A 24,500-nucleotide genomic window follows, 5' to 3' on the forward strand; every position below is an offset into this window, starting at 1 on the left:
AAAATTATTAATTAACTACCTGATAAATCTCTCTGCATGGATCATACATAGTTTGAAAATTAGTTCCAAGAAATTAGGGATCAGGGATGTGCGTAGTTGCCCACATATTAATACCTTGCTTGACGGCGACGCGACCGTCCGATGATACTCTCCCAGCCCGATCTCCAATTTCTTCAATGCACGGCCCATCCCAACCTGCGGCGAGCTGATCCATCCGGGACTCCGGCGAGAGCGGCTGCCATCCAACATCCGGGACTCTGTCCTGGTGCTAAAAATTGGGGTTTGCCATCCAAGTACGTGCTCCATCCGGGACTCCGGCGGCGATACTAAGAGACATCCTTGTGTTATTTTCTATAAGCATTCATGTTAACCCCATGCATTCATCTCGGCTCGTTGTTGCATGTCACAGTAGTGAAATCAGGTCAGTCCAGGGGCTCCATGGTGAACATAGATGCGGTCGGCGGTGGCGCTCGACGGCTCGGCTCGATGACAGAGAGAAGATACGTGCGGCGGCGACACGACAACCTAGGATTGCATACGTCGGGCTTTATTTTGGCAGATGCAATATAAGCATCCTGCTACTCTAGTTAATTGTAAGGCAAATCAGTAGATCCATGGAAATGATAGCTACTGTACATGTTGTCTGTTCATGGACTAATTGCTATGATGTATGATTAAATTATACTTACATCCTATTACAAATTTATATTCGTGTGCGTACATGATCAGATGGCATCGGCTGATCCACCATATGTATGCAACATGCATACGCAGCAAGCATGCAAGGGCAAGCGTGCTCTCCGCTGTGATGTATATATACGTTTGTATTTTCTGGTGTGGACCAATATAAATATTTGAAACATCTATACTTTTTTGTATTTAAATAATTATAGTACACCAGTCTGATCGGTATTTGTAGTACATACTCCTTTGTAAACCAAGTGGCAAGTGGTATATACCGTTGATCTGGTATGAACATTGTAGTATATACTTCTTCCATCGCAAGAAAATATGGTATATACTACATGGCAAAAAATGTGGTATATACTCAATCCTAAAAAATGGCATATACTCCGTCACTAGAAAGTGGCATATACTATATTGTGAAAAACAATTTGACATACACTTCACTTAAATAAATGTGGTATATACACCATCTATAAAATGTGGTGCATACTTTACCAAAATTTAGTACACTACATTTGGAAAAGGTGGTACATATTGAGTTATTGACACACGAGAAAAAATTATAATCCATAAAAGAAAGTGATGTATGCTTCATTTCAAACAAAATTGTGGTATGTGCTCCATAATTTTTTTGATGCATACTCCATCAGGAAAATGTTTTCTATACTCCATTAAAAATATATATGGCCGACAAATATTAATACATGGGTACTAAAAGAATTAGCTACCATAGACCTCACGTGCATGCAGTGCTTTTTTTGATGGGAACATGCATGCACTACTTCACTTCACCTATATACTCATTTTTTTAACCTGTATACTCATACATGCCAGGAGTGTGGTCAAAAGGTTTCGATGTTCAGAAGTTGAGATCCACAAGTACAGTCCCTTAATTCTAGGATCAGAGACCTATCCGTGCGCACCACAACAGAAAAGTAGCTCCAATTTTTTTCCTGATTAGTTGGTTTGTTAGATATTGGGTATATCCACTCAAAGGACCCGTTAAAGGGTGGGAGTATGTACTCCTGGGAGTATAAAAGAGGTGTCCTATATATACTCATGGGCCCTCTGTTGTTGTTCTAAGAATGATCATGATGCCCTTATGTCCGTATTTTAGTTTTATCAATATTTTTCGATTTCGGCTTTCGCTTGAGGACAAGAGAGGTCTAAACTTGGGGGAGTTGATACGTTCATTTTGCATCATGCTTTTATATCGAAATTTATTGCATTATGGGCTGTTATTACACATTATGTCACAATACTTATGCCTATTCTCTCTTATTTTACAAGGTTTATATAAAGATGGAGAATGCCGGCAGCTGGAATTCTGGGCTGGAAAAGGAGCAAATATAAGAGATCTATTCTACACAACTCCAAAAGTCTTAAAACTTCACGGAAGTTATTTTCAGAATATATAAAAAATACTGAGCGCAAGAAGTACGAGAGGGGGGGCCACCCACTAGCCACGAGGGTGGGGGGCGCGCCCTACCCCCCTGGGCGTGCCCCCCTGCCTCGTGGGTCCCTGGTGGCCCTCTGATGCCCATCTTCTTCTATATGAAGTCTTTCGTCGAGGAAAAAAAATCATAATCAAGCTTTCGGGACAAGACTCCGCTGCCACGAGGCAGAACCTTGGCGGAACCAATTTAGGGCTCCGGCAGAGCTGTTCTACCGGGGACACTTCCCTTCGGGAGGGGGAAATCATCACCATCGTCATCACCAATGATCCTCTCATCGGGAGGGGGTCAATCTCCATCAACATCTTCACCAGCACCATCTCATCTCAAACCCTAGTTCATCTCTTGTATCCAATCTTTGTATCCAAACCTCAGATTGGTACCTATGGGTTGCTAGTAGTGTTGATTACTCCTTGTAGTCGATGCTAGTTGGTTTACTTGGTGGAAGATCATATGTTCAGATCCATTATGGATATTAATACCCCTCTGATTATGAACATGAATATGCTTTGTGAGTAGTTACGTTTTTTCCTGAGGACATGGGAGAAGTCTTACTATTAGTAGTCATGCGAATTTGGTATTTGTTCGATATTTTGATGAGATGTATGTTGTCATCCCTCTAGTGGTGTCATGTGAACGTCGACTACATGACACCTCACCATTGTTTGGGCCTAGAGAGAGGCATTGGGAAGTAGTAAGTAGATGATGGGTTGCTAGAGTGACAGAAGTTTAAACCCTAGTTTATGCGTTGCTTCGTAAGGGGCCGATTTGGATCCATATGTTTCATGCTATGGTTAGGTTTACCTTAATACTTCTGTTGTAGTTGCGGATGCTTGCAGTAGGGGTTAATCATAAGTGGGATGTTTGTCCAAGTAAGGATAGTACCCAAGCACCGGTCCACCCGCATATCAAATTATCAAAGTACCGAACGCAAATCATATGAATGTGATGAAAACTAGCTTGACGATAATTCCCATGTGTCCTCGGGAGCGCTTTACTTCATATAAGAGTTTGTCCAGGCTTGTCCTTTGCTACAAAAAGGATTGGGCCATCTTGCTGCACCTTATTTACTTTTATTACTTGCTACTCGTTACAAATTACCTTATCACAAAACTATCTGTTACTGATAATTCCAGTGCTTACAGAGAATACCTTACTGAAAACTGCTTATCATTTTCTTCTGCTCCTCGTTGGGTTCGACACTCTTACTTATCGAAAAGGCTACGATAGATCCCCTATACTTGTGGGTCATCGGTCTTATCCATCACATCATTCTCTAATGATGTGATCCCGTTTATCAAATGACAACACATGTCTATGGTCAGGAAACTTAACCATCTTTGATTAACGAGCTAGTCAACTAGAGGCATACTAGTAACACTCTGTTTGTCTATGTAATCACACATATACTAAGTTTCCGGTTAATACAATTCCAGCATGAATAATAAACATTTATCATGATATAAAAAAATATAAACAACAACTTTATTATTGTCTCTAGGGCATATTTCCTTCAACAACCCGAGCAACGGCCGAACGAGCGACCCGAGCAAGGACCTGCTTTCTTGGCCATCACGAACGAGCGGATATATTAGGAGCTGTAATAGGTATCAATACGAGTGATATATAGCTTTGGTTGTTTAAAATGCTCTAGCAATTTCGTAGTGCATGTACAACGGTGCTATATTAGGAGTGCTACATAGGATAAATACTGAGATGAGGAGAAAGAAAATAGTACTCCCTCCTTCCATTTATATAGAGTCTAATGCGTTTTTTAAGACTGCCTTTGACTATTGACAAGGTTAATACTACATGACATGCACAATGTTTAAATTATATCAGTAAAAGCTCCTTTCACACACGAATTTAGCGGTATGCTTTATGTAAGTTGCATATCATATATTATTGCTCTAATATTTAGTCAAAGTTAGCCTCAAAAAATACATTATACCATATATAGATGGAAGGAGGGAATAACAAAAGTTTCACCTTCTCTTAATTAATCTCTTAACACTAGTATTCTCACCACATATATAGGGATATGTAGTTGATAAGGCTCGAAATAATCCATGGTACCTATTTTTTTATTGTTTTATCTTGATTACGTGGTGGATATAAGATATTTTTTTGCATGGTAATACATGTCTCATTTATATAGAATAAAGATCAAGTTATAAGGCACGTAAGCACCGACCATACATGACTGAAAAGATGGAAAATCCTATGCAAAATACCAGCGCATGTCCCTTTCCTTCGACACCACCGAAGCGGCCACCAAAGGGTAAAAAGACAGATCACCTCTTCGCCTAAGCTCGACGCGGCTCCATCGCTGATCAGCAGCTTTACGGAACTCCAAAATAGTTTGCCAAAAGCAAAACCATAGCCGTTGAAAGAATCAGACCGGGGCAACATGTCCCCGGACACGCCATCGAACTTCAGAACTGACACCCTTGCATGACAACGACGTCGCAGAAGGAAACCAGAACTGCCCGCCTTCAACCACAGACCCAACACAAGATACTCCATCCTCCAGCTGTCACTTGCGTAGACAACCGCCTGCGCGTACTCCTGAACGACAAAACCTCCCTGCTCCACCATGGCGTCGGAGACAACGCCACAGCAACAGGGACAGAGCAGAAGGAGAGACACACCTGATGGAGTCGCCGCCGCCGCTTCGTCAACACCATCCATGAACCCTAACGCTGTCGATCTGAGGGTCGACAGAGACACGATACCATCAACTCCGAGATGCCGTCATGAAGGACACCGCCGGTGTGGGAGTGGGGTTGAGGCGGATTTATTCGTCCGGGCGCTGCTCCCACCACCCCAACGACGCACCACGACCTACAAATCCAAAACCTAACTACAGAGCCGAGGAACGGGGTCCCCCCTCCCTCCTGCCGCCGGAGCAGCGGCCGAAGGGAGAGGGAGCCAGCACACCGGCCGGTGGAGATCAGAGGAAAAGAGTCGCCTCGCCCTAGTCACCTGGTGGCAACGGCTAGGGTAGGAAACGATAGCTCCGTTACCTACGTGGTCGCGGTGGATATAAGATAAGACAGCCTTATCAACCACTGTGCATGCCCGTACGTACCTTGAAAACCAGTAAGTTGCCCTCAAGAGAAAAAAAAAACAGCAAGTTCTTTTTGAACAATGGAAAAAAAAACAGTAAGTAGACGGGCCGGATCTTAGTTGGGCTGTGTGGAACCAACCCCAACAGCCCAAAAGCCCTTGCCCCCGAATCTCTTCCACGTTGTCCCTTCGGCCACCAAAGAAAGGGGAAACCCGATAGGAAACCTCCCTGTCAATGGCCGCCTCCCCTTCCAAGGGCATTAGGGTTTAACTCCAACTTCTCCTAGATCTCCCTCACCGCCCCTCTCCACGATCAGGCACCGCAGCACCTGGTAGCCTCATGGGGTACCTGCAGGAGGCCAGGGAGAATCACGTGAAGAAGAAGGTCGAGGAAGGTGAGTCAAACCCCCAAGCTTCCAATTCTTGGCGATTCGGAATATTGAGAAATGCAGAGCTCGTCCTTGTTCTCCAGCAGATGCGAAATCGGGCAGTGCGTGAACTCCGCGGGCGTTTCCTCTTGAAATCACAACGCAATCTGAGCAGAATAATGCGTAGCGGTAGCGGTAGTCGGCTGGTTGCAGTTTCACCGAACCAGGGAGGCTCTGGCTATGAATCTTATTTAAGGGAGGCGTTGTTGTGCGTAGTGGTAGTGGTAGTTGGCTGGTTGAAGTGGTCTGCAGAAAGCTGAATTGATGTTACTAGCTCGTGTTATTACGTGTTTATGAAATTTGGGAACTCTGTTCTGGTAGAATCTGCTAGTGGTTCACCGGAATGAGAAATTTTGGGCATGTTTTAAAGTATGTCAGTTAAAGGTTCTCGTTCTTGTTTATCTGAAAGAGCTAGTTTTGCCCATTGTGTTTCTCTTTTCAGCTTTGCGCAGCAAAATGAAACAAAAGGCCCTCAAGGAATGTGATGTGCTGTGTTCAAAATATGCCGAATGTGCTCGAGGAAGAACTTTCTCTGTGGTTTGGACATGCCGCAAGCAAGCCAAAGAGTTGAATAACTGTCTTCATCAATTGTAAGTGACCATTATATGTCTGTTATAAACTTCTGTTTTTGGACAAATCTTGCAAGTTATATCTTGATTCTTGTTTAAACCTCATTTGTTAAGGTAGAGTCTCACTCGTGCAAATAGAAAATTAAAGCTTTGAAGACCCCGATATTGCTCCTTAAGTATAAATAGAAACATTGTGCTTGTGGATTAATCACCGAAACTAATAAGCTGGCCTTTATTCGTCATTCAGCAGAATTATAATGTTAAAGATATCTATATATTGTACAGAGAATGAGGCAATGTGGATACGTCTGATAAATTAGTTCATGCCTGTGAGTTTCTCATGATTCTAACACCTCATATACTACGTAGACGCTAGATTTTTCATTACTGACAGAACTATGTCTCCTTTTATATGCAAGTCCTTCATATGGTGTACTTCTGGTAATCGATTTGGGTTTAGAAGCTGTCTTGTTGACAGCTGTTGCTGTTATTGACAAAATTGTCTTTGACAGTAGCACCAGGTTCATTTGGAATTTTATAGAGCCAAGTTTGCTGTAGGTTTTGATTTGTAGTCCGAAGTTCTGACCGTGCCATGAACTTGCGCCAGTTCTTGAGAGCAGCGCCTGGACAGAGTGTAAAACCATTGGACAAGATCAAAGAATATGATCTACTTGTCACCAATGGTAGTTTTCCATTTGAGGAACCTAGTGCTGAAACATGTTTGATGATCAGTGCATTTGCCTGAATCTTGAGAAGTGCATTTATGCTATTAATTCTGACCACATGGCGTCTCTGTCGAAGTGACAATCATAACCAAAATCTGTTATGAGCTGTGCCATGGAATTTGGTTCCACCTAATTGGAAGGTGGTTACCATTACCTTTTTTTTCTCTATCCTTGAAGTGGCATGTTGCATACTAGCATTGGCGTAGACACCTCATTCATTGTAATTCCCACGCGCTTTTGTATGTTGGCAGCACCAATGATGCAATACTGGAAGATATGAAGAAGGCTTACATGGATGAGCAAGAGAGCAAGGAGAAGAACAAATAATCTTTATGCACGGATAAATGGAAAGCCATGGTTCTCCATGCCTGTACGTACACTGGAATTTGGCAGTTGCTTACTGGTTATCTTAGTTGATTGATGCTGAATTCCTAGAGACCTTTTGTGAACATTTGGGTTTGTCCAGATGCATAACCTGGTATGATCTCAAGGAATCCATGTAGTACTTTTATCGACTTGCAAGTTGTGCTAGATAGCATTATCCTCCAATAACTGGTTTAGCTGGCCAAAGTTTTCAGTTTAACCTCCAAAAGGTAATTAAGTACTGAATCATTCACGAAAATACATTTTCAAGCTTTGGTCTAAAAAACAGAGAAGTCGCCAGTTTTGTTCAACCGTCACTGTAAAAACATAATGCCAGAAAGTTGTCTTTTCTTTCTTTCTTTTTCTTTTTTTGCGAAACGCCTTGTGTTTCTGTTGAATATGCAATATACTGTACCTTTTGGATGCACTCGGTTGTTCAGTATTTTCCTTGTTCTTTTTGACAAAACCTGACCCTCTTTTGAATGTTTAACCGAAAATTACCCTTGTCTGAAGCTTTAACCAAATATAGCTCTATCGGTCAACATAACTCATTCCAGCGCTAAACTTGGCTAGATCAGCAACAGGCATCTTGGTTTTGAGAAAAACTTGGCGACATCGCAAAAAAAAAAAATGACGATTTGGGTTCAACTCCAACGACCTTGGAGCTGACCTATTTTCCATTCTGGGCAGTAGCTTTCGTGCTGAGCTCTCAAAGCTGAGCGTCAGAGTAAGTAGCTCTGACCCGTGCGGGAAATTGCTAAGTTTTTCTCCCCACCAAGAATGGGTGGTGCAAAGCAAGAGTAAAATTTTGTTAAACTTTTGCAGTATCATCCTTAACTAAGCTTTTAGAAAAGGGTTAATATTGTCTATTTTCACTCATTTTCACCCAAATAAATTTCATAAAGATTTAGAGAGTGTGATCATGTTCCTCAAAGATCGATGTATATTCTATGGTTGTTGTAATAGCATCTGGAAACTTGCTGGATAAGCACAAAGTAAAGAAAAAACTAAACATTCAGTTTTATATGATTCGTCGCAAAGAGGTTCTCTCATGGAAATATTCATCACCTCTTCAACTGTGCAATGCAAAATTTGTGTAAAGCATCGGAACTTCCGAAGATCCATTCTGTGGGAAGTGCCGACGTCTTGTCTTAAGTATCGTGTGAGGGTCAAGAAATCGCGACTCGTGCGAAACTGCTTGTCACTCGCGCATGATCACGACGGAAAGAGCGTTTTCAGCTGCTGGGTGGGGTTTGCCAGCCAGGCACAGTAGAGCCAGGCGGCCGCGGCGACAGCGGCCGCCGAGAGCACGGCGACAGCACCAAAACGAGAGACGTCCTTGGCGGCCACCGCCACCGCCATCATCCCGAGCTCCGCGAGGCTGGCGACGGCGATCTCCGTCGCGCCGATCAGCTTGGCCTTCCCCATGGGGCTCCCGGTCTGCACCACCTGCAGCCCGATCACGCTGTACGCCATGTGCCCCAGCCTAGACACCACCTGCATGCGCGCGAGCGCCCAAACCCCCATTAGTCCACCAAAAAATCGATCAAAGCACACTGTCGCATTTCTCGCGGCGGCGGAAATGCTCTCGACGGACGGACTTACGATCAGGCCGAGGAAGGCGAAGAGGGCGCCTCCACGTGAGATGGACCCGGTCATGTAGATGACGACTGCCGCTCCCAGGAGCGCGCTCTGGGCGAGCAACCCGGCCGCTCCGGCCTTGAGGATGCCGAGCTCCTTGACAAGGCTCGGCGTCATGAATGTCGCGAGGATCCCCGTCAGCGCCGACGAGCCCCCGAACACGCCGAGGACCAACGGGCTCACGCCTGCCAACAACGAGCTCAGTGATCTCTGGAGCGCCAATAAGTTGGCCGTGCAGTGGCGCAGATGGACGCACCGTGATGGATCAGGAACGTGGTCATCAGAGCGCCGGGGGCGAGGGCGACGTTGAAGCAGACGAGCACGTAGGCGAGGCTCGCCGGGAGGACCGGCTGGCTGATGTACTCGCTCCACCCGCGTCTGATGGTGGCCACAGCATCGACCACTGTCAGACATGAAACGGTGCTAGAATTACTATGAACTCCATGTACAGTTTTATCTAGGCTTCTAGCTGCATGTACCCGTCTCACCTATCCTCCGGACGTCGAAAGTAGAAGCAGCAGGCAGGCTTCTATGTTCAGGGTGATCGAAGACGCCGTCGGCGAGTCGGTTCATCGCGCCTCCCAGAAAAATCTTCAAAAAAGAAAATATTTAAGAATTTTTCAGGAACTTAACAGTGAAAAGTTTAATGTATATTGCTCGAGACGAGGAGAAATCAATGTAGTGCAGCTAGTATCATACATGAAGAGGTAGAGCAGAGAGCGATATGAGGCAGGAGAGCTTGATGCAGGTCAGCGGGTCGTTCTTAGAGAGCAGGAATGCAAAGACTGACGCGCCCGCCGTCTGAACATGAAAACCATACACCGACCCCTCTTTCAAAACAAAACCATATACCACTGATTACACAATGTAGAATGCAGAGATGAAGCGGATGCAGATGTCTGACCTCGCAGATCAGATCGACTCTGCTGAGCGTAGCATTCGCCTGCGCGAGCGCGATCCGCCTGCCTTCCCCTGCGAGCTTCAGTCACACATTCAAACGGTCTCCACATGAGAAAATTTTCCCCAGACTCATGAAGCTTTGACGCGCGAGCTATATAGGCTCACCTGCACAACGAAATCACGCTCGGCGATGATGCCGAGCGACACACGGGAGAGACTGTCGACGGCCGTGGACGCCACTAGCACGGCGAACCATGGCCGCAAGAGAAGCGCCGGCGCGGTGGATGCCCTTGGGAAGCTGAAGGCATACGTGATCATTGCCGCCGACACCAAATGTGCTGCGGTCTGACACGTTGAGGACACGCGGGTGACAAGAACGCAAAGAATTTCAGCAGCAGAGAAGCATGAGCACTAAAAATTCTCAAGGATTGTTCAGAGAATCACCTGAATTACAGTCAGAGAGCGGTACGTGGGAATCAGAGGGAGCGAGCTCACGAGGTTCCCCACCAATGGACCTGCGACGAACACCAGGAGCTGCGCATCGAATTCAGGCACTTGAGTCAGGAACTAATGTGAGCAGGGGAGCTTGATCAGGTCAGGCACCTTCGTGAAGAACCCAAGAACCGCGACCGGGAGGAGGCTCTGATGCAGCGTGGCGACTGCGGCAGGCCAGGTGAAATTCCAGAGGTGCTCCGTCGCGTTCCCGGCGAGGCAGGCCCCGTACAGAGCTGTCGCCGGTAAGTAGACATATATAAGGTGCTCGAGAATCACTGATTTCTAGTGGTAATTCACATTACGAGTACTACTAGATAGTATGCTACCTTTCATGGCGGCTGGGTAAGCAGGGGTTGATTCCAAGTGGCCCTCTGCGCCGTTTCCCTTCCTCTGGGCCTGGAATTTCATATCAAGAATTCAAGATTACTGTGCACCAGTCTGCAAATGGTGAGCTCTGTGAAGAGGAAGAAATGAGAAGAGTTTTGATGGAAGAAGAGTGGCGGCGATCACCGGCACGGTGGCGAGGAGAAGGGATGGCGCGAACTCATCCTTGAGTAAGATCGGCTCGGTTCGTTGGATATTGGACGAGGACAGGTTCACGAAGGGAGGGCCGCCGTCTTCGTATCCTACGGCGGAGGCACCCTCGCCGCTGTACTCTGCCAGGCTTGTACCGGAGCTCGCGCCGGTGTGGCAGCTTCCGGCGAACCGGCTATTTGACCTCAAACTGCGAAACGCGCCACAGTCAGCGGCTGGACTGGATGAACGCCTCTAGTGCCTCTACCGTATTCCGAAAGCAAGCCTGAAGAAACGGGAGGTGCACGAAGAAGCCGGGTGTACCTCCGCGGCGGCGAGACTCGGCAGCCCGGGTTCCGAGCGAAGGCTGCTGGTGCCGGTTTGCGGCGCGAAGTGGAGGAGGAGGATGAAGGCGAGAGAACCTTGGGCATGGAGATGGAGGCAGGCATGGCCGCCCCGCGTCGTCGTCCACGGCAGGCGCCGGCGCGCGGCGCGCGCGGGAGTTGAATGAAACGGATAAGGTGGCCGTTCGGGCCGTGGGGATATGCCTGCGCAAGGCTTTTGGGCCTCACGATAATCATCTGTCCGGGCCAACCTTTTCTGCGGCCCGTAAAAGCTATCTTGCTGCTAATCCCCCGTTCTGCTCTTCGCTGATACACTTGCTTGGGTGCTTCTACTAAAAAATAACTTGCTTGGGCGCTGACCGCAGCTCGTCGTCGCCTCGTCGGTCGGTCGGTCGTCAAAGGTTGCTTGTCCGTCTGGTTGGTGATGTCCTCCTTTCAGCAATGGAGGATGGTGCCGGTCTTTGACTAGAGCCCGCTGTTTTCTAGTGCAAGCGGCACTGATCCTCCGGGTGATCCTTGATTGGACGCTCTGGTTGTTGGACATCAAATTGTTTTCAGATTCGACGTGACACATGGCCAGTTCTTTCTTCTTTGCAGGATACAAAGAGTCACTCGTGTTTTACTGTTGTGTGCTCTACATGAACATTATTTTGAGGTGCGTTTTGTTGGTAGTAGCTGTGTTTGCGTTGTAATGCACATTTGATTTCTATGTATGAAACCGGGGGAGCAAATCCCTTTCAATAAAAAAACATGAACATTATTCACAACAGACTGGCTAGAAACAGCCAGTTCTATGTAGGAATACAAATAGCCAGTTCTCTATTTTTTTAACGGCTGCCAGTTCTTTGTTGGGATACAAAAAATACGCATGGTGACTCCAGAACTGTCTGTATAGCCCAGGAAGACCGGCCCAGGTCGTAACAATACAATTGAGCCAACTGTTCGAGTCCACAAGATTTCTTCTGAAACTTATAATTTTCGCCTCCATCTCAAATTTCCCATCCAAAGTTGGAGCATTTCTGACCCTGATCTTTTCCCTGGTGCATGCACTGCATCTACTAGTAAGGTGGTCTATTTGGAGCTGGCTGTCTTCTGTGGTCAAGTGGAGGATAGCCTGTTGATTCAATTCACTAGGCCACTGGGCACCCATCCTATCAACCCTACTACCACTAGGCAGGGTAGTGTAGCTTTTAGAAAAACACACGCTCGTGTTGGTGTAGTGGGCACACTGACTCTCCCACGTGGCGCAGTGAGTGCCACATTCGCCAGGGAAAAAAAACTTCCACCTCATCCTGCATGCATGAATATATCATGCAATATTGCGTAGGCCGCAGCGTTGGATGCGTCTCCAACCGACCGAGCCCACGCATGGGCGGGAACAGTGCCCCCATTTATCCGGTGCACATGCGTGGCCAGACCTCCACGACCTCTGGAGACGACGGCGCGCGCGGGCCGGGGCCCGGGGGATTAAAATCGAGTGCGGGGATTGAAATCTGGTTGGGCTTGGCGACAACCCGGGCCCGTGGCGCGTAGGCACACCAAGCACGCAAGAGTCAAGATGCAACGCACGCATCCCGTGGATAACATTAAGGCCATGCCGCCAATGATTTTCGCCATTAATGGCTTGCTTGTTGCCGCAAGTGGAAGGTTGATTCAGGATTGGACTTTCTACTATGGCTGCGAGTCTAGTCTTTTGGGCGTGATCAGATCTCCCCTACCATGGTGTAGCCATGTAGAGTAGGGATTAGCACTCGTTTTGTTGATCCTTTAGCTTGCTAACTTATTTGTCACACCTTGCTTAGCTGAGTGGTAACGACAAACTGATCAACAGCACTTCCCGGAAGCTAGAAACTTTTGACAGTTGGAGAGACTTTTACAGTGCCGCGCGCACTTGCAGCACCTAGAAACAAGCTCAGGGAGTCGCGGTTTCCATCCGGAAGCACGGATTCAGAAAGTTGTGACTTGGGCCACTCTGGTGTGGTGTGTTTCTGCCGTTCTTGGTTGGTGCACCGGCCGAGGTTAGGAGGAGGAGGCGCCGGTGATCGACGCACGTATATCCACGCACACACACATAGCCTTTACGATACGCGCCTAGTCTTTTTCTGTGTGCCGATCGTGCGCGTTGTGCGCCTTTCTCCGATGCGACGCGGAGCGAGCTAAAAGCGATAGCGAGACACGGGAGCCTGCCGAGTCGTCTGGTAAAAGGGGGCGACGAGCGGAAAGAAAGAAAGGAAGAAAGCGGCCGGGTCGAGCTCGTGTATGGTGTGGCGCTCGTGCGGGTGCGGGTCGCCGGAACTATGAGGCGTCACCGTCGAGGTGCCGTCGACGGTGACCATATGGATAGGAGGATGCGTGCATCCCGTGTCCGCATGAGCAATTTGTACAGCCGTGCAGATTTCATTTTAAAAATATATATATATATATCTAGATGTACCATATTTCATAGAAGGCGGAAGCTGAGTACAAGAGATTACAACTTACGTGAACAACAACTCAATGCGAACAACGAATGTACTAGAAACACCACATCCGATCTAATAAAAAACAATAGCCACCACAAGTAATACAAACAGAGGCATGTCCTAAGTAGATTGTGCTGATTTTGTTAGTGTTGATTGAGGGGTTGGACAAGGAGGGGGGAAGCATGATTTGTACTTTGGAGGGGCGTCAACTCAAAGTTAGGCATAGGCCGGTTCCTACCACTACCTTAAGAATAGTCTACCTTGGGCTACGGGAAAATAAAATACATGGGTTGAGATCGATGGTTATGTTGGTTCACTTTGTTAATCACATGGTTAGGAGGATTGTCATTAAGCTATGGTGTGGATTTTTTTTTAGCAAAAGAAGGGGGACACCCCTTCGATTTCATTAACGAAACCAGCGCACGAAACCAGGTTCAAGTAACAGGTAACCCTAGTTCTAAAAACGAAGCTACCCCTATAAGAGGGAAGCACCAGTGTAACCAGTTCAGAGCATAAAAGAGAACACGGTAAGTATCTGGGCCACAGGTGGCATGGGATCAAGAGGGCGCAACCTCGTCAGAGTAAAGCAAAAGACCAATTCCTAGCTTCACAGGAATGGAAGTCGGTCTGCTTCAGCCTATCAGACGCAGCACTCCAGTCCTCCATCCCCGTGATGCCTTGTAGATCTCACTTGCTACTCGTTCGATTAGCTTTGCCCCCAGCATCTGTAGGCTTTGTTCTGGGTTTTTTTCCTACAAAATAGACCAATCCACAATCCAGTTGCATGTGAGTTTTATCAAAGTCATAGGATCATTAATCTTTTTATCTCGAAAAATAATATCATTTCTACATTTCTAGATGGCCCACATAATGACCGAAATCTCAACTAGCACTAGTTTTTTTTCTCATTGTTAACAAAGCTTCTGAACCAAGGTCCTAGACAGTCATCTATTCCATCTGGAGATGTTTTCAGATTAAAGGAGCACTTTATTAAGCTCCACAAAAGTCTACAGCAGAGCAAGTAAAGAATATGTGATCTATAGTTTCATCTTGTCCATAGTAGACACAACCCTGTCTCCCTCTCCACCCCCTTTTGATTAGATTGTGTTTGGTCAACACACTTTTTCTAGCAATAAGCCAGAAAAATGTTTTGATTTTTGCTGGAATTTTTATTTTCCAAAGAAATTTGTGTGGGAATCCCACCTCAATTTTGTTCAAGGAATGGTATAGTGATCTAGCCGAGAATTGTCTGTTGGCTGTCAGCATTCACTGTGGCTGATCCTTGCCATCATACATTCTCACCCTCTCACATCTAGCTTTTAGGCTGTCCCACATAACATGTTTATCAGCAGATAAATTTCTTCTAAATTTGAAACCATCCCACCCCATATCAATGGCCTCAGCCACCGAGATGCCATGGTTCAAATTTATGAAATAAAGGCTTGGGTAGGCCTCTTTTAGAGGTTTAGATCCCACCCACCAACCCTCCCAAAAACGTGTACCTCTACCATCTCCCATTTTTATCTTCACGTTTTTGAAAAAAAGTGTCTTTGATCTGCATGAGGATCCCCCAGAAAATGCGGGATGTTATCTTTTTAAGGGTCTGGTTAAGGTCAAGTCGCAGGAAAAAATAATTTGGACAAGTGGATTTTCTCTCATAATTGACTTTCACCAATTTGGATCAGTCACTTTTCTTCATCCGTCGATGGACGCTCCGGTTGCTCTCCATCGTGTACGTGGTAGGTCGACCATACAGTGTGGCTGTGAATCGATCTGCCCTTCACAGCCAATGTACTCAAGGTGTTTTGGTGTTTGCAGCCAACCATGTAGAGGCCTCGCAAGTGTATCCATACGGCTACTTCACCCTTAAAGAAGAAAATTAAACAAAAATGAAATTAAAATCAAAATAATAAAATTTTCTACATATGGATATTCATGGCACCCTTAAAGAAGAAGATGAAATAAAAATGAAAATAAAATCAAAATAACAAAGTTTTCTAAATATGAGAATTTGTGGCACCCTTAAAGAAGAAAATGAAATATAAATTAAAATAAAATCAAAATAATAAATCTTTCTAAAAAATAATGAATTAGTGGCACTAGTATCACCCTTTAAGAAGGAAAAAAAATAAAAAAAACTGAACCAATCAATATCAAAAAATTTCACACAGTTTACAAAAATATTATGATTTTTTATGAATATCCAAGAATAAGCATATTATATTTGAATTCTAGCAATAAATAAGTTTCCTTAGAAGGAAGGAATTAGTGGCATTGATATTACCCTTGAAAAAGAAAGGGAATGAAATAAAAAATGAAAAATATAGAATGACTAAGCGTTTATGTAGAAAGAAAATAAAAACACACAAAATAAACAATGACAAAATTTGCACATAATTTACATAAAAATGTTTTTATAATATGCAACAAGAAGCATATGATAGTGGAATTTCGCAAAAAAAAATCCTAAGAAATTAATTAGTGGCACTGGTATTACCTTAAAGAAGAAAGAAAATGAAATGAACCTAAAACAAAATCAAAACAATGAAGTTCCCTAAGGAAGAATGAATTTGTGGCAGTGTCATTACCTTTTAAGAAGGAACAAAAACTAGAACAAACAATGAAAAAAAATTGCACGCAATTTACAAAAAAGTTGTGCCTTTTTATAATACACAAGAACGGAAATAATTTGCTACCCATGGTGGTAGCTACGCACAGCCCCGAGTTTTATCTTTAATTATTTTGTTAAATTAGTTTGGACTATCAAAAATAACTCTATAATGAAAATATCGCGACTTTGGACCAACCAGGTAAGCAAACGGGCAATTATGCCAAAAAGGGAAGCAAAAAAGACGGAGAGAACCGAGAAAGGTCCCTTTCTACACAAAGAAAAGGCACTTTGTGTCAAAAAGATAATAAAAAAGACCAACAAAAGTGAGAAAAAGGTCATTTCTATACAACAATAAAATGCACTTCTGCCAATGCCATAAGAAACCTGCACCTCATATATCAAAAAAGGCACTTATGACAAAGGGTGTGTAGAATAAGCATAACATAGTAAATTTTTGCCAAAAGAAGAGAAGTTTCCTAAGAAGGAATGAATTATTGGCATTGTTATGACCCTTAAAAAGGAAAGAAAATAAAAAAAATAACTTGCACAAAATTTTGCGTTAAAATTACACTTTTTGTAATATGCAAAGAATAAGCATATAATATTACAATTTTATCACTTCGTATAATTTGTACATATATTCTATAGTACCTATGTGTATACTTACATAAAAAAAGTATGATGTATTATAAAAAAAGTATGATGTATTATCCTTAAAGAAGAAAGAAAATAAAAACAACTTAAACACAATATAATGATTTTTTTGAGCTGTAATATAATTTACGCACATAGTACTTACGTTTATACATGTACTCACACCCAACACTAAAAAACACACATACAGACAAAAAAGAAAACCCAATTAAAAACAAAAACAAAAACACATACACACAAGACGGAGAAAACTTGCATATCGCGCATACATACACATACACACTGAAATTGGCATGCATTTCGTCCATGCATATGCATCCAAGAGTCACGGAGACATGCATGCATGCACTCAATAAGCAAGCAAGTTGACTCAGTCAAATGTGACCTATCACACACGTATCACAAAGCATGAATCAACGACGAGAAATTTGACTAATAAAAAATGAAAATTAAGCTGCGTGACGTATAGCCAACGCGATGTTTTAAACCTCAGGGGAGGTCATACACGATGCAACATAAGGTGCCAAAAAACTTGTTTGGCCTAACTTAAAAAATATGAGAGGAAAAATCGGGATCGCTATTCCGTTTCATGTGCTTCGTGATCTCCAAATTTAGGTACACCCTCCACTAGCGGCCGACTAGGTGCACCGCACATGTGACAACCCATAGGTCGTGTGTCGGGGTCGTTTTTTTAAGGTGCTATGATGGGCAAAAGACTGCCTAAACCATTTTCAACACAATAAACAAAAATAAGATATGCGAACCAACCTGCGATTAGGATGGTTAGGTGAACACTGGTATCCTTAGCCCATCAGGATTCAAATCCTGATGCTTGCATTTATCCTGAACGACTACGAGGCGTCTATGGTGACTTCCTAAAATCTCAAGGTGATATGCCGGCTTAGTCTTTTGAAGGTGCTCATAGGAATAGAGTATGCGTGTGTGTGTGTTTATATGGATGAGTATATGTGCGTTTACATGAGAGTTTGCTTTTATACTGTGTTCAAAAAAACAAAAATGAGATAGCACATTTTTCTCGAAAGGAGGATTATCTCAGCCTCTGTATTAGAATGATGCACATAACCATCTTTATTAATTATTCATTAGAGCCTGATAAAATGATTATAGCGATCAACCCGAAGCAATCTAATACAGTGGCCTTAAGACCATCCGGTCAAGGCGTCCCATAACGTGCACCGCCTGCGCATGCTTTAGGATCCGCCGCCGCCATCCTCCGCCATTCCGTTTTCACGAGGAATCACCGCAAAGATCTTGCCAGTCTCGTCTGCCGTTGACGTCACCACACACCAGACAACGCCACCAGCCTGCGCGCATCGATCCTACAGCGTCCAATGAGACTCCACTGCTCCACGCCACCAGCCAGGAAGAAGAGTGGAGGAGATCATTATTTCCTCGATGACCCCTTCCCCTTGCGGTCGCCGGTGGGGCTGTTCTCCTTCGTGTAAGTGTCAGCAGTCGGAAGGACGGCGGCGGTGTCTCTGCTGGATCCGTCACTAACGCCCGAGGCCTTGTCGGAAGAGATTTAGCCGGTCAGCCTCCGAACCATGTCCTACTCCTGGGCGAGTCAGAGTGCCCTCGTCGTGGATACCGCCTCCGCCGCTGCCTCGCGCTTCGATGGCTTGATGGCTACCTGGAGCGCTTTGGGGTTTTTGCCCGAGACTTGGGCTAGGTTTGAGAGGTGTCGGACAACCCGAACATATAGGGGCGGTTTGAAGGACACAGTTGGGTCGGATTTTTTTGACTGGTCAATGACCTACCATTTGACCGAGCATTTACGCGGGATTTGGGGCATTAGAGTGTAGAGGCTCGCGGCCAGACCGATTCACCAGTTACTGGTGCTTGACCCCCCGACTTGGGTTATCGAGAACATCAACAAATGGATGGGGTCTTTATTCTGGGCAGTGAAGGACAAGATTAACGGCGGGCAATGTCTCGTTGCCTGGGATACGATTTGTCTTCCGACTTGCTTTGGAGGTCTCGGCATTAAAGCATGAGCTTACAAGTGCTCGCACTACGCGTACATTGGGAGTGGCTGAGAAGATCTTACCCAGATAGGCCATGACAAGGACTGCACACGATGGTGGACGAGCAAGCTTGAGGAGTTTTTGATAGCCTTATTAAGATCAGTGTGGGAGAAGGATCGAAAGTGCTATTTTGAAAAGACCATTGGATTCATGGAGTAGCTGTCCTGGACATTGCTGTTGGAGAACGTAGCAGAAATTCAAAATTTTCTACGCATCACCAAGATCAATCTATGGAGAAGTCTACCAACGAGGGAAGGAGAGTGCATGTACATACCCTTGTAGATCGCTACGCGGAAGCGTTCAAGTGAACGGGGTTGATGGAGTCGTACTCGTCGTGATCCAAATCACCGATGATCCTAGTGCCGAACGGACGGCACCTCCGTGTTCAACACACGTACAGCCCGGTGACGTCTCCTACGCCTTGATCCAGCAAGGGGAGAAGGAGAGGTTGGGGAAGACTCCATCCAGCAGCAGCACGACGGCGTGGTGGTGGTGGAGGAGCGTGGTACTCCAGCAGGGCTTCGCCAAGCACCGCAAGAGACGAGGAGGGAGAGGGGTAGGGCTGCGCCAAGAAGGAGATTGAATCGTGTCTCTGGCAGCCCAAAACCTCAAGTATATATAGGGGGAGGGGAGGGGCTGCGCCCCCACCTAGGTTTACACCCCTAGGGGTGGCGGCCAGCCCTAGATCCCATCTAGGGGGGCGGCCAAGGGGGAGAGAGGGGGGCGCACCACTAGGTGGGCCTTAGGCCCATCTGAGCCTAGGGTTTGCCCCCTTCCACTCTCCCTTGCGCCTTGGGCCTTGGTGGGGGGCGCACCAGCCCACCTGGGGCTGGTCCCCTCCCACACTTGGCCCATGCAGCCCTCCGGGGCTGGTGGCCCCACTTGGTGGACCACCGGGACCCTCCCGATGGTCCTGGTACATTACCGATAAAACCCGAAACTTTTCCGACGACCAAAACAGGACTTCCCATATATAAATCTTTACCTCCGGACCATTCCGGAACTCCTCGTGACGTCCGGGATCTCATTCGGGACTCCGAACAACATTCGGTAACCACGTATATCTATTCCCTATAACCCTAGCGTCATCGAACCTTAAGTGTGTAGACCCTACGGGTTCGGGAACCATGCAGACATGACCGAGATAACTCTCCGGTCAATAACCAACAGCGGGATCTGGATACCCATGTTGGCTCCCACATGTTCCACGATGATCTCATCGGATGAACCACGATGTCAAGGACTTAATCAATCCCGTATACAATTCCCTTTGTCTATCGGTACGATACTTGCCCGAGATTCGATCGTCGGTATCCCGATACCTTGTTCAATCTCGTTACTGGCAAGTCTCTTTACTCGTTCCGTAACACATCATCCCGTGATCAACTCCTTGATCACATTGTGCACATTATGATGATGTCCTACCGAGTGGGCCCAGAGATACCTCTCCGTTTACACGGAGTGACAAATCCCAGTCTCGATTCGTGCCACCCAACAGACACTTTCGGAGATACCTGTAGTGTACCTTTATAGCCACCCAGTTACGTTGTGACGTTTGGCACACCCAAAGTATTCCTACGGTATCCGGGAGTTGCACAATCTCATGGTCTAAGGAAATGATACTTGACATTAGAAAAGCTTTAGCATGCGAACTACACGATCTTGTGCTATGCTTAGGATTGGGTCTTGTCCATCACATCATTCTCCTAATGATGTGATCCCGTTATCAACGACATCCAATGTCCATGGTCAGGAAACCGTAACCATCTATTGATCAACGAGCTAGTCAACTAGAGGCTTACTAGGGACATGGTGTTGTCTATGTATCCACACATGTATCTGAGTTTCCTATCAATACAATTCTAGCATGGATAATAAACGATTATCATGAACAAGGAAATATAATAATAATCAATTTATTATTGCCTCTAGGGCATATTTCCAACAGTCTCCCACTTGCACTAGAGTCAATAATCTAGTTCACATTGCCATGTGATCACAGGTCACATTGCCATGTGACTAACATCCAAAGAGTTTACTAGAGTCAATAATCTAGTTCACATCACTATGTGATTAACACTCAATGAGTTCTGGTTTGATCATGTTATGCTTGTGTGAGAGGTTGTAGTCAACGGGTCTGCAACATTCAGATCCCCATGTATTTCGCAAAACTTTATGTCATATCGTAGATACTGCTACCACGTTCCACTTGGAGCTATTCCAAATGGTTGCTCCACTATACGTATCCGGTTTGCTATTCAGAGTCATTCGGATAGGTGTTAAGGCTTGCGTCGACGTAACCCTTTACGCCGAACTCTTTATCACCTTCATAATCGAGAAACATGTCCTTATTTTCTCCAAGGACAATTTTGACCGCTGTCTGGTGATCCACTCCTTGATCACCTTTGTACCCTCTTGCCAGACATGTGGCAAGGCACACATCAGGTGCGGTACACAACATAGCATTGTGACGCCCGGATAATTAAGCTACAGTGATCCCCCGCTAATGATGCCACGTCACCTCGGTTACTGTTGATAAACCCTAGATAATTCAAAACTGAAACAAGTTCAAAATTTAATTACAAGAAAACAATAAAAGTTTTCAAACATTAAAATAAAAATGTTTGGTTTGTACTAAATATTACATAGATAATTATGGTGTAGAAGATACAGTTTTATAAAATGCATAAATATTTTAAATTGAATTAAAACAGAAAGGAAAAGAAATAAAAGAAAAAGAAAATACAAAAGAGAAAACAAAACAAAAAAAAGAATACAAGTCCCCCTTGGCCCACCTGGGCCTCGGCCCAACTGGCCGGCCCACTCGGACCGAGCCACCCCACTACCTAACCCCCCTCTCCCCCCCGTGACCTAGCCACTCCCCACTCCCCCCCCACTCCCCACGTCTCCCTCTTCCCCCGATCCAGATCGGATCGGGGATGGCCTCGTGGCCCTCGCCTGGAGCCGCCTCGCCGGCCGCCGTCCTCGTCCCCGACGAGCCCCTCCCCGCAACCCCTCTCGCTCATCGCTCCTCCCCCCCCCTCCACAAACGGATCTGGATCGGGGGGCAACAGCCGCTCCCGACCCCATCGCCGCGACGCCGCATCGCCTCGCCCTCGTCCATCGCCGCCCGGACTCCTTCGCCGGCCTGCCGCCCCGTCGAACCGTCGTCTCCGTCCTCCTCCCCAAGCCCCGTTACCTAGACCCCACCATCCCGCGGCGAGCTCCTGTGCCGAGCGCACCATCCCTCTATCCCGTGTCCGCCACGCCCGACCGCCTGGTCACCGCACCTCGCGGCCGGCCTCGCCGCGGCCGCGCCCCCCCTCGCTGGTCATGGCTCGGGTCCGTCCCGCTCGGCCTCCGCCCCCTTTGCACGCGCCCGGCTACCACTTCGCCCGCGCCCAAGAACATCGTCGCCGTGCCCACTGTCCCGCACCTACGCGACCCCGCGCTCGCCTGCGGCCCCGACGGCCCCTACTGCAGCTCTCTGCATCCCATGCCTCTGCTCTGCACGCCGCTCGCCCGCGCGTGCGCGGCCTCGCCTCACCGGCGATGCAGCCTCGCCGGCCCGCACCCTCTGACCACCAGTCGCACTGGCCCCCTTCCTCTCCCACTAGCCGCGTCGGGCGCCGGAGCCCACGGGCCCGCTCCGGCCCCGTTCCGGCCTTGCCTCGTTACCGGGCAGGGCTGCGGCTTCGCCCGCACCCGCCTGCCCGTTAAGGCCCCTGTGCCTGTGACCAGTGGGCCCGGCCCCAGAATGTTTAAAGAAAAAAATAGGAATTAAAAATAATATGTAAAATAAATAAATAGATAATAATAATTTAATTAATTAATTAATTAAGGAATTAATTAAGTTAATTAATCGTAATTAGATTAACCTAACTAACTAATTAGTTTAATTAAATAGTAGTTAGTTTAGTTAAACACTTATTAGGCTAAACAGTCAATGACTAGTGGGTCCCACACGTCAGTTGACCAGTCAACACCTCTGTTGACTGCTGACGTCATGCTGACGTCAGCAAACACTGTTCTGGATAATGTTGTATTAAAATAATTAAATAAATCCTGAAAATGATTTAAATCTTTTAAAATTAATAGAAAATAAACCGCAGCTTAGATGGAAAAACTTTGTACATGAAAGTTGCTCAGAACGACGAGACGAATTTGAATACGCAGCCCGTTTATCCGCCACGCATACCTAGCATAGCGAACACGCAACTTTCCCCCTCTGTTTCATCTGTGCGAAAACGCGAAACACCGGGGATACTTTCCCGGATGTTTCCCCCCTTCACCGGTATCACTTCATACCGCGATAGGGCACCCCTAGCACCGATACTTGTCATGTCATGCATCGCTATGCATCTGTTTGCTTAAATATTTATTGTTTCTCCCCCCTCTTCTCTCGCTAGACACCGGGACCGACGCCGCTGCTACCCAGTACGACTACGGAGTTGACGACCCCTCTCTCTTGCCAGAGCAACCAGGCAAGCCCCCCCTTTTGATCACCAGATATCGCCTACTCTTCTCTATACTGCTTGCATTAGAGTAGGGTAGCATGTTACTGCTTCCCGTTAATCCTATACTGATGCATAGCCTGTCCTTGCTACTACTGTTGTTACCTTTACCTGCAATCCTAATGCTTAGTATAGGATGCTAGTTTATCATCAGTGGCCCTACATCCTTGTCCGTCTGCCATGCTATACTATCGGGCCGTGATCACTCGGGAGTTAATCACGGGTATATACTATATACTTTATACATGATACATGTGGTGACTAAAGACGGGTCGGCTTGAGGAGCACCCGCGAGTGGATCTTTGAGGCGGAGCGACAGGGCAGGTTTCGACCACCTAGGAGAGAGGTGGGCCTGGCCCTGGTCGACGTTCGCGGATACTTAACATGCTTAACGAGATCTGGATATTTAATCTGAGTCTGGCCATTTGGTCTATACGCACTAACCATCTACGCGGGAGTAGTTATGGGTATCCCGGCGTCGTGGTATCAGCCGAAGCCTTCGTGACGTCAGCGACTGAGTGGCGCGCGCCGGATTGGACTGGAACGCCACTAGGCTAGGTCTGCTTTCGGCCGCGTACGCAACGTGCAGGTGTGCTAAGGGCGATGGGCCCAGACCCCTGTGCGCATAGGTTTAGACCGGCGTGCTGACCTCTCTGTTGTGCCTAGGTGGGGCTGCGACGTGTTGATCTTTCGCGGCCGGGCATGACCCCGAAAAGTGTGTCCGGCCAAATGGGATCGAGCGTGTTGGGGTATGTGGTGCACCCCTGCAGGGAAGTTAATCTATTCGAATAGCCGTGATCTTCGGTAACAGGACGACTTGGAGTTGTACCTTGACCTTATGACAACTAGAACCGGATACTTAATAAAACACACCCTTCCAAGTGCTAGATACAACCGGTGATCGCTCTCTCACAGGGCGACGAGGGGAGGATCATCGGTTAGGATTATGCTATGCGATGATACTTGGAGGACTTCAGTCTACTCTCTTCTGCATGCTGCAAGATGGAGGTGTCCAGAAGCGTAGTC

The 24,500-nt window shown here is 46.4% G+C and overlaps 2 protein-coding genes across 2 annotated transcripts; one reads left to right on the top strand and one right to left on the bottom strand.

Annotated features, from left to right (window-relative positions):
• Window positions 1–5,378: 5,378 nt before the first annotated feature.
• On the top strand, window positions 5,379–7,447 carry LOC125552346 (uncharacterized protein DDB_G0275933). The gene is made up of 3 exons (XM_048715853.1): window positions 5,379–5,605; window positions 6,081–6,228; window positions 7,184–7,447. The coding sequence occupies exons 1-3, from the start codon at window positions 5,551–5,553 to the stop codon at window positions 7,257–7,259; spliced, it is 279 nt and encodes a 92-aa protein (XP_048571810.1). The 5' UTR covers window positions 5,379–5,550; the 3' UTR covers window positions 7,260–7,447.
• Window positions 7,448–8,291: 844 nt separating this feature from the next.
• On the bottom strand, window positions 8,292–11,448 carry LOC125552345 (solute carrier family 40 member 3, chloroplastic-like). The gene is made up of 12 exons (XM_048715852.1): window positions 11,169–11,448; window positions 10,842–11,055; window positions 10,658–10,727; window positions 10,440–10,564; window positions 10,281–10,370; window positions 10,002–10,181; window positions 9,841–9,915; window positions 9,636–9,737; window positions 9,425–9,527; window positions 9,193–9,339; window positions 8,901–9,121; window positions 8,292–8,792 (listed from the first exon to the last, which is right to left on the bottom strand). Exons 1-12 carry the CDS (start codon window positions 11,423–11,425, stop codon window positions 8,511–8,513), a joined length of 1,866 nt encoding a protein of 621 aa, XP_048571809.1. The 5' UTR covers window positions 11,426–11,448; the 3' UTR covers window positions 8,292–8,510.
• Between the last annotated feature and the right edge of the window lie 13,052 nt (window positions 11,449–24,500).

The sequence above is a fragment of the Triticum urartu genome, chromosome 4 (assembly GCF_003073215.2).
Source record: "Triticum urartu cultivar G1812 chromosome 4, Tu2.1, whole genome shotgun sequence".
Classification (NCBI taxonomy): domain Eukaryota; kingdom Viridiplantae; phylum Streptophyta; class Magnoliopsida; order Poales; family Poaceae; genus Triticum; species Triticum urartu.